The sequence below is a fragment of the Phacochoerus africanus genome, chromosome 11 (assembly GCF_016906955.1).
Source record: "Phacochoerus africanus isolate WHEZ1 chromosome 11, ROS_Pafr_v1, whole genome shotgun sequence".
NCBI lineage: Eukaryota > Metazoa > Chordata > Mammalia > Artiodactyla > Suidae > Phacochoerus > Phacochoerus africanus.
The window spans coordinates 85,394,583-85,413,053 of record NC_062554.1 but is presented as its reverse complement, the minus strand read 5'-3'; the positions used below and the strand labels follow the sequence as shown (position 1 = coordinate 85,413,053).

Genomic DNA, 18,471 nt, shown 5'->3' with positions numbered 1-18,471 from the left:
GGGATCGAACCTTCAACCTCATGTTTCCTAGTCAGATTCAGTTCCTATGCACCATGACGGGAACTCCCCGGAGAAATTTAAAAGTGGGTCCTTTGCAGATTAAGAAGGAAAACAATTTAAATAGGGCCAAACCAACCATTTTCAATCCAGAGGAGGGCTGAAGGGCTGCACCGCTGGCAAGAAAAAGATACTACGATGAGGAATGATTTTTAAATAAGATAGGGCTATAAATTTATAGGTAAAAGGCTGAGTAAATGATGGAAGGAAAGAGGGTGACTATAAAGGAACCCAAGAACTAGAATCCTCCATATTCTATTTTCCTCTCAGTTCTACTTTCAACAGTATTTATGCATGCCTAATCTCACTATCTTGGCATACAGTTAAAATTCTGTTTTACTCTATTAAATCAAGAAGAATCAAAAGGCAAAAAATACTTAGGTGCAACAAATGTCACCTTTCCATTGCACTTAGCAGTGGCAAGGCCATTAATCAACATGGTCTTATGTGAGTTTTAACGCAGTGCTGTGAACACTAGAATATAGTCAGAAGAAGGCTTTGTGTGCCCTGGTCCAGTTCTCTTTTGACATCATTGTACTGCTTTCAGAATGCCCAGAATGCGGCTTTTCATCAAGTGGACATTTAGTGAGTTGATTGTACTTCCACAGTATTTTAAAAATAAAATGTAAGGAGTTCCCACTGTGGCACAGTGGGTTAAGAATCTGACTGCAGCAGCTCAAGTGGCTGCAGAGGTGCAGTTTCAATCCCCAGCTTGGTGCAGGGGGGTTAAAGAATCCAGCACTGTTGCAGCTGCAGTATAGATCTGTATGCTCAGAGTTGATCCCCAGCATAGGAACTTCGATATGCCACAGGTGTGGCCATGTAGATAGATAGGTAGATAGATAGATAGATAGATAGATAGATAGATAGATAGATAGATAGATAGATAGATAGATATAGATAGATAAATAAATAAATAAAATGTGAACGTTCTAGGCGGTTGTACTATGTCAGCTCACACAAAGAGCAATCTGCCAGCATGCATTTGGTCTAATTCTTTACAAATGTCTTAACAACAGCCTCAAGTAACCTACTGGATTCTGGAAAAGTATATATATATATATATTTTTTTTTTACCATCCAGCTTCTTCTGAGGGACTCTCGAGAAGACATGTTGTTCCCCTCAGCTTTGGCCCTCTTTCTCTTACTCATCACAGTTTCTCCCAACCTTGCCATCATAATCAACAAGGACAGGAGACCTCCTCAGACACTCTCAAGAGGTACTGGAATCTTGTCTTCCTTTCTAAACTCAGTCATTTGGATTGCTTTAAAATTCCTCATCTCTTGCTCATAGTCTAGTTATAAAGCAAACTCAATTAACTGAAATGTTTTGTTCTGTACCACGGTAAAATAGGAAAAAACAAAAGGATCAGTTATTTTAAAGAGCGAGCCAAATCAAATGAAAAACAGTAACAATCTGCTGCATCTTCCATAGAAATAAATAGAGGAGAACAGGTTTCATTGCCTCTATAAGTCGGGTAACCAGAGTACTAGAAAATAATACTGATCAATATGTCATATTGATATCCTAATGCAATCAGGAACCCTAACAATCTGTTCCAGTTCCCTGTGCTCTACTTATTCAGGCAAAAAAAATAATAATAATTTGAAATGATTTTATAGTGGGATCCCCAGATAATTATTCTTTATCTCCCCCCCTCCAAGAATTCTGGTTGACCCAGCATTTGCTACATTGACCCCAGAAAACAGCTGTAGTAGTTTTAGACAACATAATCTAGATTTTCCATTGACTACATGTTTAAAAAAAATTTCTATTTTGAATATACTGCTTTACTTTGGCCTAAGAAACAACTGTATCTTCATCTGTAAAGAATATTTCATGAAGAAGATGCTCAAAATTGATCCCTACATCCCCAGGTACAAGAAATGGAAAGAAAACCATTGGTCTTCACAAAGCTAATTCCAAATTAACACAAACCAAAAAACACTTGACTTGCATTGCTGCACCTGCAGCCCAGATTCAAGCCCTGGTCTGAGAATTTCCAAATGCCATGGGAATGGCCATTAAAAAAAAACTTTAAAAGTGACCCCCAAAATCTTAACTTCCTTTTGTATCCCAAGAAGTGCCCCATATCCAGCACCTGGCCCAGCACCTGGCATAGAGAAAGTACTCAAATAAATACATACTAGAGAACAAATAAATTCTTAGAAGACAAGTAAGCATAGCCAGTGCCAGATTATGAATTATGGTAATAAACAGAAACCCTGAAGAGAGTTTAAATTCTGTATTACCTTCAGCTTATTGTGATTATGAGGTAAAGTATATAAAAATAATTATAATACAATGTGAGTACCACACAGAGCTACAAATGGATTGTTTGAGAGCAGAGAATGTATTGTCTTACCTTTGTAAGTGCTAAGTGGAGCAAGGCATATAGCAAATGTTCCTTTAATGTTTGTGGAACTAACTTAAACAGGAGCAGAGAACAGGAATTCTTTTCCATTGCTGACACTCTGGCACTTAATGATACTTGCCACAGAATAAGGAAATTAAGTAGAAGCCTGGTTTCACTGGTTATTTCCAAAATAAATTTTACCTAAGGCGAAATGTGGCATGAAGTTACTACATGTGTATGAGCAAAGTTGTAAAGAAAATCCTTCAGGATTATTACAGATAGGAAGGATTCCTGCTAAGGTGGGGTACTAAATTAATATAAGATGTCTTTAAATGTTAAGACCGTAAAATCAGACAAAAACAAACTAACAACACTTCTGGAAAAAGTGTAAAATAATGCAGTCACTTGGAAAAAGTCTCACAGTTCCTCAGAAAGTTAAATTCAGCAATTCTACTTCCAGGTATACACCCAAGAGAAATGAAAATATATGTTCACACAAAAGGTTGCACTCAAATGTACATAGCGTCATTATTCACAAAAGCCAAAAAGTAGAAACTACTCAAATGTCCAAGTGATCAATGGATAAATATGGTATATCCATACAATGGAATAATAATATTTGACCAAAGAATGAAGTCCTAATACATGCCACAACATGGATAAACTTTGTTTTTTGTTTTTTGGGGGGAGTTTGCGTTTTCTAGGGCTGCACCAATGGCATATGGAGGTTCCCAGGCTAGGGGTCAAATCAGAGCTGTAGCCAGTGGCCTATACCACAGCCACAGCAACATAAGATCCAAGCCGAATCTGTGACCTACAACACAGCTCACGGCAATGCCGGATCCTTAACCCACTGATCAAGGCCAGGGATCGAATCCACATCTTCATGGATGCTAGTCAGGTTCATTTCCCCTGAGCCATGAAGGGAAATCCTGGATGAACTTCGAAAACACTGTATTATATGAGAGCATCCAGTCAGAAAAGATCACATCTTATATGGTTCCACTTACATGAAATATCTGGAATAAGAAAATTTATAGAGACAGAAAGGAGATTAGATGTTTCTTAGGGTTGGGGGAGATGAAAGGATTAGGAGGTGATTACTAAAGTATATAAGGTTTCTTTTCGAGGTAATGAAAACTTTCTAAAAATTAACTGTGGTGATGGTTGAACACTATGAAAATATGCCAAAAAAGTTATACACTTTCAATGGATGAATTGTGTTGGTATATGAATTATATTTTAGTAAAGTTGTTAATACAAAACCAACCAACCAAAACCTGATAGACAAAAATCACAGAATCCTATTCCCTGCTTAATAATCCTGCTCCATAATTTCTGGCCTTTTTTTTTTTTTTTTTTTGGTCTTTTTGCCTTTTCTAGGGCAGCTCCTACGGCATATGGAGGTTCCCAGGCTAGGGGTCGAATTGGAGCTGTAGCCACCGGCCTACGCCAGAGCCACAGCAACGCAGGATCGGAGCCACATCTGTGACCCACACTACAGCTCACAGCAATGCCAGATCCTTAACCCACTGAGCAAGGCCAAGGATAGAACCTGCAACTCATGGTTCCTACTCGGATTCGTTAACCACTGAGCCACGATGGGAACTCCAATTTCTGGCCATCTTTAAGCCATGGTATCAAAACTTGAAACAGCAGTCTGACAATATTTGAAACATACAAGAAAACCTGGGTCCAAACTAGCCTGCAGATATTTCTATTTTCAAATTAATTCAACTTTTTTCATCTGTAAACTGAGTCGTTTCCTCAAAGTACTTTGAAATATTTCTGGATGTTTGGTGCATTTTTCGCAATGTCTTCAGTCCTACAATCTCTAATACACATTCCCAGCTACTTGTATCACTCCTTTCAAGGTTAATGGGTTCCCTCTCTACACAAGGTGTTCTGTTTTCCTCTCCTCCACTTTTGGATGCTTCCAAAATGACTAATGTTTTATTGTAGCAACCGTTGAATTCCCATGTCAGAATTTTTTTCCTGTTAAAACCCAAAGCAAAATTTGAAATTCCTTTTTCTCATGATGTGTTCTGACTTTAACGGAGTCAACATCTCTTGCCATGCAAAATTCAAGGACATTGTATGGTCCAGTCCAAAGTATTCCTGATAGATTTATAAAGTATGCAAAGATTAACTGTTACTTCCTCCTCTATGTTCTGAAAGCCAGAGCTTTTGCATGGTCCAGAGATGTCCTTTCAATCACCACTAATCATAATAGCATCTAATGAACACTTAGTTGATTCCAAGCCATGTGCCTTGAGATTTGAAACAGTCTCATAACCTCAGCATTATCATCTGAAAGGACACAACCTCTTCCTATCTAGTTATAATTATGTATCCTCTATGCCATATGTCATACAACTGCTTGGTAGCTTAAATATCTGTAGATAGATATCTGCTTATCATATGCCTACTTCAGAAGTCTTTGGTGCTTCTGAGTTAATATATTGATTTCTCTCTTCTGTTTTAGGATGGGGACATGACATCACTTGGGTGCAGACATATGAGGAGGGTCTCTTTCATTTTCAAAAAAGGTAAAATACCTCTCAATTAATTTCGACAGATGATATAGATACCTATTCATCAAAGAGCCAAAATCTAACATGTTAGCTTTTAAAAGGATACAATAAGAATTTTCTCTGATATTATATGCTGTTTTGACTAAGAGATGCTATTAAAATTCTTTTATAAAGAAATTCATTGTATTAATTTCTTAGTAATCCAAACAAGACTTTTTTTTTTTTTTTGGTTCTTTTTGCCTTTTCTAGGGCCACTCCCACAGCATATGGAGGTTCCCAGACTAGGGGTCTAATCAGAGCTGTAGCTGCCAGCTAAGTCACAGCCGCAGCAACTTGGGATCCGAGCCGCGTCTTCGACCTACACCACAGCTCACAGCAACGCCGGATCCTTAACCAACTAAGCGAGGCCAGGGATCGAACCCACAACCTCATGGTTCCTAGTCGGATTCATTAACCATTGAGCCACGATGGGAACTCCCCAAACAAGATTTTTTTTTTTTTATGTTGAGGAGCAACCGACTTACCATTATATTAGTTTCACCTATACAGTGTAATGATTGGATAGCTGTACATATTGCCAAATGATCACCACAATAAGTCTAGTTAACATCCACCAAGCAAACTTTTGAATGTAAGTTGCATAAGCAAAATAGCATCATTCACTGGGCAGAATACAAGCTTAAATGGGAAACTGGTTTAGAGCAGCACTTCTCAAGGCTGTCATCATCAGAATAATTTGGGAAGCTTTCTTTAAAATCCACATTCAGGGTCAATCAGTCAAGTACTTACTAAGTATCCGTTGCTATGTGCCAGACACTGTTCTATGTTCAATGACCAAGAGTGACACAAATATTTATCTTTGAAGATCTACTACTGAGAAACTTGCATGTTTAAAAGCTCCTCAAGAATCTATCAAACAGGAGTTCCCGTGTGGCGCAGTGAAAACGAATTCGACTAGGAACCATGAGGTTATGGGTTCAATCCCTGGCTTTGCTCAGTGGGTTAAGGATCCAGTGTTGCCATGAGTTGTGGTGTAGGTCACAGACACAACTCGGATCTGGTTATGCTGTGGTGTAGACCATCAGCTGTAGCTCAGATTGGGCCCCTCGCCTGGGAACCTCCATATAGCATGGGTGTGGCCCTAGAAGAACAAAAACAAACAAACAAAAAAAGAATCTGTCAAACATCTAAAGAGCATTCATTTAAAATTTAAAGAAAAAGGAAAGATTCCTCATAAGAATTGAGTAAAACACTCTCAACAATGGAGAAATCGTACCAAAAAAAAAAAAAAGTCGATAGAATAATCTTATTTCAAATAGAAATGTAACAAACAAACAACATATTAGCAAAGAGCAACCCCCAGAACATTTAAAGAACATACCCTGATAAAGTGAGATTCAGTTTGGGAATGCCAAAAGAGTCAAAATTAAGAAATCTATTAATTAAAATCATGTAATTATTTATAAGGATACAAATCATACAAGAATCTCATATCCACAAATGCTGAAAACCCATTTAATATAATGCCAAATCCATATTTTAATTTTAAAACTTTTTATTTAACAATATTAATGTATTTTTATTTATCCTAACAAGGAAATATCCATCCCAGCAAAGGAAGTCAAAATCAACGCTTACTAGGAAAATGAATCAAACCATCTATCTCACTGAAGGATTTTTTTTTAACCACCACAATTACTAGCATTGTTCTAAAGATACTAATCAATGCAAATACTTGAGAAAAACTTGGAAAGGAGAGGGTGAAAGAACCTTCATCTGCAGATGACAACTGTGCAAGGGAAAGACTTGAGAATCAGCTCAAATTATTCAGAAATATGAAGATACAGTTAAATTATGAAACTAAATTAATACCTAAAAATCAACAGCACTTCTATATTAAAAAATTAAAATAGTTAAAGAAACTTATAAAATATCCTATATAAAATAGCAGTGATAAAGATTAACTAGGACTTCCCACTGTGCTGCAGGGGAAACAAATCCAACTAGTATCCATGAGGTCTTGATCCCTGGCCTTGCTCAGTGGGTTTAGGATCCAGCGTTGCCATGAGCTGTGGTGTAAGTTGCAGACACAGCTCAATCTGGCATTGCTGTGGCTGTAGGGTAGGCTGGCAGCTTCAGCTCTAATTTGACTCCTGCTTCCATTTGACCCCTAGCCTAGGAACTTCCAAATGCCTCAGATATGGCCCTGAAAAAAAAAAGTCAAAAAAAAAAAAAAGGAGGTTAATTATCCCAGGAAAAACTTGACAGAATATGCACAAAATCTGCATGAATTAAATGTACCACTGAGGAAAAAAGTGACAAACCTATGAGAAGGGATATCGTACTTGTAGATAGGAAGACTCAATATTGTAAAACTGTCAATTCTCTCTATACTTAAAATTTTAAGACAATCACTGATATTGAAATGGAAACAGAGACCTAAATAGTTAGGAACATTCTGAAAAGACATCAGTGGGGACTTAACCAATTTTACTAAACCTGTAATACAGCAATATGTTACTGGTAAATAAATTGAATAGAATGGAGAGTACAGAAATAAAATTGGCTACTACAGAAACTGTTTACATGATAAAGTGGCCTTTTAAATCAGGAGTAAGTCAGATAGAAATATAAAATAATTATTGTTAGACTTTAAAAGCCATTATTGAAAAATAAACTTTGATCTACACCTCACATTTTATATCAAATTACAAAAATTAATTATAAGGATGAACCAATTAAGGTAGTAAATGATCCTACTGTAAAATGGTATATTTTTAAATTCTCTGAGTAAGGGAAGGCTGACATCTGGGTAAGGCATGAGTGATGTCTAGGATGTGAAAACAAAGCACTTAATTTTTGTGCCCTAGATGCTACTCTTGCCTCACCCTCGTCTTCCTTTAGGCTTGAGTATGGCCAAAGAAAAGCAGTGAAAAGAAGAAAGAAAAACCCTAAAATAAATGACTAACATTTTTGATGGTATGAATTTCTGCATAACAAAAAACTTATCATAAGGAAAGGAAAAAGATTAAAAAATACAAAACAAATAGAAAACTATAATATGTATTACAAGAGTGAATTTCTCTAACATGTAAAGTACTCATATAAACTAATAAGAAAAAGGTCAACAAGTCAATGGAAAAAAATGAACCTAAGATGTGAAAGATAGTTTACAGAATAAAAAAATTAGTAACCTAATGTATGAGTAAAATGGACTATTTTTTACAGCTTTACTGAGATATAATTGACATATAACATTGTACAAGTTTAAAGTATACAATGTGATGATTTGATATATGTATATATTGCAGAATGATTACCACAAGGTTAATTAACCCCTCTCATACTTAATGTTTGTATGTGTGTGTGGTGAGAACTTTTCAGATATACTGTCTTAGCAACACTCAAGTACACCTTACAGTATTGTCAGCTCTAAGCATCATTCAATTCCCGGGATTTGAGTTCCCATCATGGCTCAGTGGAAGTGAATCCAACTAGTATCCATGAGGATGCGGATTGAATCCCTGACCTCACTCAGTGGATTAAGGATCCATCGTTGCCATCAGCTGTGGTATAGGTTGCAGATGCAGCTTGGATCCCACGTTGCTGTGGCTGTGGCATAAGCCAGCAGATGCATCTCCGACTTGACCCCTAGCCTGAGAACTTCCATATGCTGAGGGTGCTGCCCTAAAAAAAAATAATAATACATTTTATATATGTATTATATATATAAAATAATACATTTATGTATATATACATTTATATATATAATACATTTTATATTTATACACACACACACACGTAAGTTCTTTCCCAGGGCTCACTCATCCTTTTAACTGGAAGTATGGGCCCTTTGAGAAATTACACCCATTTTCCCCACCTCTCACCCCCAACCCTGAAGCCACCAGTCTATTGTACGGTTCCAAGGGTTCAGATTCTACTTTCTTTTAGATTCCAGATACCACAAGTGAGATCACGTAGTACTCATCTCTGACTTATTTTTCTTAGCATAATCTGCTCAAGGTTCATTCATGTTATCACAACTATATTGATAACCACCAAGGTTGTTTCCATGTCTTGACTCTTATGAGTAATGCTGCAATGAACATGGGGGTACAGATGTCTCTTTGAGACAGTGAGATAGTAATTTCATTTCCTTTGGCTATAAACCCAGAAGTAGAGTTGCTGGATCATATGAGAAAGTAAAACCACATTAACTTCCCTCTTTCACCTATTAGATAAGAGAATTAAAAGCTTAATAACCAGTTTTAGTAAGAGTAAACAGTTACCTCTCACATTACCAGAGAGAATATAAATCGGTACATCTTCTATGGAAAGTATAGACAGTACATCAAAACTATAAATGCACATACTCTGACCCAGAAATTCCACTTGTGGCAATTTATTTACAAATATACCCACCCATGTGCAAAATTATATGTAAATAACCTCATGTTCACCAAAGCAGTCTTTTTAAATGTCTGAAAACAGTCTAAACATAAAAGGTTGAAAACAATTTAAATATTTTAGGTAGACTGATAAAGATGATTCATATAATGGAATATTATTCAAAAGCACAAGGGAATAATATCCAAGATATATCATTACGCTTAAAGAGCAAAATACGAATACATGTGTATGGTGTGTTGGTATTTATATTTTTAATAAAGAATACATGCATGTGCACATACATACATAGGAACATATATAATTCACAGTCATAAACATATACATTTACATAGGTATACATACAAGCACATACACACGCGTGTGCATATTTTGTCGTATGACCTGAAAACCTCTGAAAGGAAACTTAAGACATGGTAACCCGGCTTACTTCTGGAAGGCAGGATGGGAGGAGGAATTTTCACTTTTTTAACTTTTGAATTTTTAACCATCTGAGTATTTATTTTCCATCTGAGTATTTATTTTCCACAAAAAATACATAGAATTTTAAAAGAGAATTCTCATAGAAATGGAGAAGAGATTGGTGGCTTCCAGGAATTGGGATTGCGAAGTATGGAAATGGGTGAATGTGCTCAAAGGGTACAAACGGGCAGTTATGATACTGATGAGCAGCTAGGCTTGGTGAGCTCTGGTTTTAGAGCATCTCAGAGGTACATGTCACCCAAATTTTTAACTCTTTATCACAATCTGATATGCTAGTTCATGAGATTTTAGACCAGGGACCCCCTGTTTTATTTGGTCTGCAAGCTAAGGATGATTTTTACATTAAAAAATATTTTTGGAGTTCCCGTCGTGGCGCAGTGGTTAACGAATCCGACTAGGAACCATGAGGTTGCGGGTTCGGTCCCTGTCCTTGCTCAGTGGGTTAACGATCCGGCGTTGCCGTGAGCTGTGGTGTAGGTCACAGACGCGGCTCGGATCCCGCGTTGCTGTGGCTCTGGCGTAGGCCAGTGGCTACAGCTCCGATTAGACCCCTAGCCTGGGAACCTCCATATGCCGTTGGAGCGGCCCAAGAAATAGCAAAAAAAAGACCAAAAATATATATATATATATATTTTTAATCAAAAGACTTGTGTGACACATGAAAGTTACTTGAAATTTAAATTCCACGTTTTAAATTAAGTTTTACTCTAACATAGCCACCCTCACTTTGTTGGCCTACATCCATGGCTGCTTTCGTGCAGTAATAGCAGAGGTAAGCAGCTGTCCACAAAACCACATGGTCTGCGAAACCTTCAATATTTACTACCTGTCCCTTTGCTTAAAAAGCTTCTGAGCCCGTTTTCAGGCTTCCCTACTTCAGTGACTGCCAGAAATAGAAACATTTCTTGCTTTTCCTGAAATGGAATACTGTCTTGGTTTGAATGTCTTAACAACCCATTCAAGGCTGAACTGTTGAGACTGAGTATTTTTTATGGTCTTGATGCATTTTTCCTTGGACTCCAGTTGGTCAGAAATCTGATGCTGAAATTAGTTTTCCAAGAGTTACGTCAATGTCTTTCCCTACACATAGCTGTCCTTGTTTCCAGCTGTTGCGAGAGAAAGAAATGGTAGCAGTTCAGTTCCACCTAAGTGCATTCAGGGAAAGAATTATGTAGTAGAAAGATTGCTACTTGATGCTTAGGAAGTCTAAGTTCTTTATGTGTCTCTAAAAAAGTGTTAATAAATATTTTTAGATTTATTTTTCTAGTAAAAGAGGTAATACCTAAAAGAGGTAATAATAACATTTCATTCATCAGGTATCTAGTCTGTTTTTTCACCACCAAATGTAGAGTTGTTGGCAAATATTAGCTTTCTATGTTATAAATTTTTTGAGATAAATTGTACAACTTATTCTTAAAAATAACTTGCATTCTAAGTTCGAGGATTAAATGAAATTAACAGAAGTGTTAAATAACAAAGTTTAGAATTAAGACTAAAGTTAAAAAAACAGAATTATTCAATAACAAGGATTTCATGATTATTTCTGTTGATTTTTAAAAGATTTATGTTTAATATGTGCACATTAACCTATCTCTTTTTGCACCAGCATCCTCTCAAAATTAAAGGAACATTTTTTAAAACTTCTTAAATATCCAAATCATAATTATTTTACCTTTCCCTATAGTTAACATTCTAATTTTTTTTTCTTATCCTAAAGAGCAGGGAAGTCAGTTAGCTACCCTAATGACTTTTTTTCAGAATTAAAATCAAAATGACACTGAAAAACACATAGGAAGGGAACTCTGACTGAGATTCTTTGTATATTATGAGTTGTAACAAGAATGAAAGGATGTAAAAAAAGCCAAACACCAATAGCCTTTCTGTAAAAACCAAAAACAAACCAAAAAACCTAAGTAAAAACTTTTTGACTCTCCTAAAATTTTCTAACATGTACGTGTTTGAAATGATTATCTTGTTCGTAAGATTCTTTCACCTTCATTTTTCTAACTGAATCACATTATACATAAGAATGACCTGGTAAGCTTGTTAAGCTATGGATTCTGGACCTTACCACCAGACGTTCTGTTGAGTGAGCCCAGGAAAGAATCTGAGAATTCATATTTCTTTTTTTTTTTTTTGTCTTTTTTGCTGTTTCTAGGGTCACACTCGCAGCATATGGAGGTTCCCAGCTAGGGATCTAATTGGAGCTATAGCTGCCAGCTAAGCCACAGCCACAGCAATGCCTAATCCAAGCCACGTCTGAGACCTACTCCACAGCTCATGGCAACGCCGGGTCCTCAACCAGCTGAGCAAGGCCAGGGATCAAACCCGCAACCTCATGGTTCCTAGTCGGATTCATTAACCACTGAGCCACGACGGGAACTCCAGAATTCCTATTTCTAATGAGCTATATTTCTGGTGAGGCTGATGCTTCAGTTCTAGGGCCATGTTTAACACTACCACAACTGCAGTGCTGTGGTTTGTCAGTCTGAGAGTTTTACTATGTCCTGTTGGAAGTATGAAAAGCTTATGTCTAATTTCACTGGCCATTTAGACTCAAAGTGAATCACTGGGTTTAATTCTACACTCTTTCTGTTTAGTAACAAGCCATTGATGGTTATTCATCACTTGGAGGATTGTCAATACTGCCAAGGTAATTTTTGCCCCGAGATTTTATTGTATCTCTAATATGAAGTAGAAAATGACGTAGTTACAAATTGTTAAATAGCCACTCAAAAAAATACTATTTGAAAAAGAAAAAAGATAACTAACTGCTAGAATACCATCATTTTACTAAGGTGCTTAGAGACTACAATTTCATATTTTCTTTCATAAAGACTAGAATTTCATATCTCTCTTCCTCCCCTACCCCCCTAAAATAACAGGAAAACCTGATGAAAGATGTTGTTTTAACCAATGAGTCAATGAATTGCATGAAAGTATAAAGCCAGTGGCTTCATCAATGTGACTATCTATTGATGCCTTCTGGGATAGATTCTGTGCCTCATTGCTTTCCAACCAGAGACAAAATGGCAACTGGTCGATGATCTATTATCATTCAAGTTATAGATACAAACAAATATTAAATACTAGCTTAATTTTTCCATATTATATTGACAGTGTCTTGGTCCTTAAAACTAACTGCTGTTATGTTTTCCCTGACAGCATTAAAAAACGTGTTTGCCCAAAGTAAAAAATACAAACAATGGCTCAGAATAATTTCATCATGCTGAATCCCATGGTACGTGACTTCTACAATGCTCTTTTTTTACCCCTTTTGGCCATATCCAGGGCATATAGAAGTTTCAAGGCCAAACGGAAGTTCCCAGGTCATGGATTGAATCCAAGCTGCAGCTACGACCTACATCACAGCTATGGCAATGCCAAATTCTTAATACACAGTGCAAGAACTCCTTACAATGCTTTTTTTTAATATCACAATTCAATAGAAAAAATGAATCTATTTTGTCTTTTTAAGACGAAAAGAGCTATAAAGTATTAGTGTATATAGAATGTTATATAGAATTGTAAGAGGCCAAAATATACAATTTACAAGTATTTTTAAAATCAACTGTTAGGAGTTCCCATCGTGGCACAGTGGTTAACGAATCTGACTATGGAACCATGAGGTTGCAGGTTCGATCCCTGGCCTTGCTCAGTGGGTTAAGGATCTGGTGTTGTTGTGAGCTGTGGTGTAGGTTGCAGATACAGCTCAGATCCCACCTTGCTGTGGCTCTGGCATAGGCCGGTGGCTACAGCTCCGATTAGACCCCTAGCCTGGGAACCTCCATATGCCGCAGAAGCGGCCCAAGAAATGGCAAAAAGACAATAAATAAATAAATTAAATAAATAAATAAATAAATCAACTGTTAAAAGTCCAATCCAATAACATTTTTTTTTCTTTTGATAGCATGAGACCACTGATAAGAACTTATCACCTGATGGACAGTATGTGCCTAGAATCATGTTTGTGGGTAATTGTGTAATCTCCTTACATCAGATTTACAAAATCAGCAGCCTTCTTGCTTTTATTTACTTTTAAATGCTAGTTCTAATACTATACCTTTTAAAGGGAAGTCATTAGTAACCTAGTCAATAACAGCTCTGATTAGTTCAACAATCAAATTCACTGTATCTATAATTTGCAAATTATAAATATTAAAATTTTAATTTTTTAAACTATCTGATGCTATTTAATCAATATCCCAAAGTACTCTTGGGGGGGTGCTTTTTAGGGCCACATCTGCAGCATATGGAGGTCCCCAAGCTAGGGGTCCAATCAGAGCTACAGCCACCAGCCAGTGACACAGCCACACCAGATCTGAGCCGCAACTGTGACCTACGGCGCAGCTCATGGCAACACCAGATTCTTAACGCACTGAGCAAGACCAGGGATCGAACCGCAACCTCATGGTTCCTAGTTGGATTCATTTCCGCTGTGCCATGATGGGCACTCCCCAATGTACTTTCCTCAGAGTTCTCTAAGCTATGTTGACAGAGAGCTATGACACACCAAAATGAGAAATCAGATTAACTTATCATGAATTACCATGTATGAAAACTGATTTTGCTTGTAAATTTGCTTAACATTTGTTTTAGATTAAGAGGAAAGAATGATTTTCAGAACGTTTTAAATAATATATAACTCATTTTTTCCTTGGCAGATCCTTATTTAACAGTCAGAGATGATATAACTGGAAGATATTCCAACAGATTGTATACATATGAACCTCAGGACTTGCCACTGTGTAAGTACTCACCAATTATCTTGAACAGTGATACTAGTAACACATGACTTTTAGAGGGGTCAGTGCTGCCCTCTATCAGTGCTTCCCCACAAAGAGTGCTACCTACACATAATCATCACTGGGGTTAGGAGTGGTGGTATTGGTTAAAATGAAGACTCTTAGCTCTCACCAAAATCAGAATTTCTGAGGTACTTCAGAATCTCTTTTTAACAAGGATGTCTAATGATTTTTATGATTACTAAATATTAAAACTAACAAAAATAGAGTACACATTAAAATTAAACCTTAAGAAAACCAGTCCATATTCACAATAGCCAAGACATGGAAACAACCTCACTGTTCATTGAGAGATGAATGAATTAAGAAGATATGGTACATATATACAATGGACTACTACTCAGCCATGAAAAAGAATGAAATCATGGCATTTGTAGCAACATGGATGCAACTAAAGAGTCTCACACTAACTGAGGTTAAGTCAAAAAGAGAAAGACAAATACCATATGTTATCACTTATATGTGGAATCTAAAATATGGCACAAATGAACCTATCTACAGAAAAGAAACAGACTCACAGATAAGAACAGACTTGTGGTTGCCAAGGAGGAAGGAGAGGGAGGGGGTTGGACTGGGAGTTTGGGGTTAGTAGTTGCAACCTATTACATTTAAAATGAATGGGCAATGAGGTCCTACTGTATAGCACAGGGAACTGTGTCTAGTCTCTTGGAATAGAACATGATGGCAGATGATATGAAAAAAAGAATGTGTGTGTGTGTATACATATATATACACACACACATATATATATATATGTCTGGGTCACTTTGCTATACAGCAGAAATTAGCACATCATAAATCAGCTATACTTTAATTTTTTTAAAGTAAAAAAAAAAAAGAAAGAAAAAAAGAAAGCTATCCAGTCCTCTCTTCTGGTATAAAAGAGCCTATGTGATCTCCTCAAAATGATAAGAATTTAATCTTTTTCTCTTCCTCTAATGCCTATAGGCAAGGAGATACAGAGTCTGACTTCGGACTTTAATTTTTACAATGTTCACTATGAATGAAGCTTAATAAGATAACTATACCTATCAGATACAGAAATACTGATGCAAAATAATCAGTTAACAAAATAGATATTCCCTCAAAACGTCTTTGATAAAATTGTTTAACATCAAAGAAAGTTGGTCAACAAGTTCTGAATGATATAATCCCTAAATTTACCTGTACACTGTTAGTATAATATTCTTTAATGTTGCAGATAAATCCCCATCTTTATAGCTGTTAATTTAAATAGGCCAATTGTAGATTCAGAGGCTAATTGACTATAACATTTTACACTCTCATTTACTAATAGAATAACATAATTTACTTTTTGTTACAGGGATAGAAAACATGAAGAAAGCATTAAAACTTACTCAATCCGAGTTATAATGGAGTACCTCTTAAGATCTTGAATGTTACAAAGAAACACTTCTAGTTAAATGACTAATATTCAAAAGGCAGATATATGGCTTTTGCAACATTACCATTTAGATTTTTAACATATTTGCAATAGTCTTATGGAGGTATGGTGATATTTAAATAAATGTCAAAACATGCACATGACAATGTAGTAGTTTGATTTCTGCCTGCATGGGCAGCAAGGAAAGTTTGTCATGAATTGATAATTATAGTTGATGCAAGAAGACCTACACTGGTTGTTTCTACTTTCTTCTCTATCATTCATTCCATGTAATCTTAACTCTTCCCCCTCCTCTGTATGGAACCTACAAGTTAGGTCATACATGATCTGCATGTTGCCAAAGCAAATGGATGCATCTCTGATCACTTGTTATTTGAACAATGAGCAGCCTAACTTTTAGAGTTAACTATTTACTTCTTTTTATTTCAACTTTAAAACAGACATTAAAACACTAATTACAATAGATTAAAATATATTATAAAACTTTAAATATGTTTTGCTTAATTTAATTCTTGGGTGGATTCTTAACACTATTAATAAGTTTACGAAGAATGTAACTGCCTCCAGACTATTCAATAATTTCTCCAGTTAATTAGGAGAGATGGGATTAAGATGGCAGAATAGAAGGACTAGAGCTCAACTTCTCTCCTAAAAACAACAAAATTCACAACTAAAGACTGAGCATTCTTCACCCAGATGGACTGGAAACCTAAAAAAAAAAAGATATCCTACTCCAGAAGAAAAAGAGGAGGCCACATCAAGAGGTAGGAGGGGCAATTTCGTGATATAAACAACCCCATACCTCCTGGGTGGGAAGCCCCACAGACTCGAAAGTAACTGTATCACAGAGACTCACCTATAGGAGTGAGAGTTCTGAGCCCCACATCAAATTCCCACGTGTGGGGATCTGGCACTGGGAGAAAGAGCCCCTGGAGCATCTGGCATTGAAGGTCAATGGGGCTTGTGTGCAGGAGCTCCATGGGACTGGGGGAAACAGAGACCCCATTCTTAAAAGGTGCACACAGACTTTCATGTGCACTGGATCCTAGCGCAAAGCTAAGTCTCCATAGGAACCTGGGTCAAATCTGACTGCAGTTCTTGGAGGACATCCTGGGAAAACAGGGGTGAATGTGGCTTGTTGTGAGGGAAGGACATTGAAAGCAAAGCTCTTGGGAATATTGAGCAACCGTGCCTTTCTCTGGAGGTGGCCATTTTGGGAAAATCTGGCCCCACCCATCAGCGCTGAGAAGCCCCAGGCTAAACAACAATCCCACCCCTCCATAATCAGGCTGCCTAAAGACCCCCAGACACTCAGCCACCTCTAATACAATCCAGAGACAAAGCCCCACCTACCAGAGGGATAGGAATCAGCTCCACCTACCAGTGGGCAGGCACCAGTCCCTCCCATCAGGAAGCCTACAGCAAGCCCCCCATACCGACTTCAGCCGCAAGGGGGGCAGACACCAGAAGTAAGAGGGGCTACAACTCTATTATCTGGAAAAAGGTCACCACACCAAAAACCTATAAAAATGAAAAGACAGAGAACTATAACTCAGATGAGGGAGAAAGGAAAAACCCCAGAATCAGCTAAGCCATGAGGAGAGTCTCAGCCTCCAGGAAAAAGACTTTAGACTGTTGATGCTGAAGATGATGCAAGACATTGGAAATAAACCGGAGGCAAAGATGGATAACTTACAGGAAACACTGAGCAAAGAGATACAAGATATACAACTTAAACAAGAAGAGATGCAAAATACAGTAACTGAAATAAAATAACTCACTAGAAGCAGCCAACAGCAGAATACAGGAGGCAGAAGAACAAATAAATGAAGTGGAGGACAGATTAGTGGAAATTACGGATGCAGAACAGAAAAGAGAAAAAAGATTGAAAACAAATGAAGAGAGTCTCTGAGAACTCTGGGACAACATTAAACACACCAACGTCCTTATTATAGGGGTGCCAGAAGGAGAAGAGAGAGAGAAGGGGACAGAAAAAATATTCCAAGAGATAATAGCCGAAAGCTTCGCTCACATGGGAAAGGAACCACTCACTCAAATCCAGGAAGCACAACGAGTACCATATAAAATAAACCCAAGGAGGAACACACCGAGACACATATTAATCAAACTGACCAAAATTAAAGACAAAGAGAAAACCTTGAAAGCAGCTAGGGAAAAGAAACAAATAACATACAAGAGATCCCCAATAAGGTTATCTGCAGATTTTTCAGCAGAAACTCTGCAGGCCAGAAGGGAGTGGCATGATATACTTAACGTGATGAAAGGTAAAAATCTCCAACCAAGATTACTTTACCCAGCAAGGCTCTCATTCAGATTTGAAGGAGAAATTAAAACCTTCACAGATAAGCAAAAGTTGAGAGAATTCAGCAACACTAAACCAGCCTCACAACAAATACTAAAGG

At 37.1% G+C, this 18,471-nt stretch overlaps 1 protein-coding gene across 1 annotated transcript; it reads left to right on the top strand.

The window, feature by feature from the left end:
• Positions 1–1,168: 1,168 nt before the first annotated feature.
• AGR3 (anterior gradient 3, protein disulphide isomerase family member) lies at positions 1,169–16,017 on the top strand. Its single transcript, XM_047754239.1, is given in 8 exon segments — positions 1,169–1,277; positions 4,900–4,963; positions 12,439–12,491; positions 13,004–13,027; positions 13,030–13,079; positions 13,749–13,812; positions 14,503–14,586; positions 15,968–16,017. Coding segments are annotated over 8 exon segments (498 nt in total).
• Positions 16,018–18,471: the final 2,454 nt, after the last annotated feature.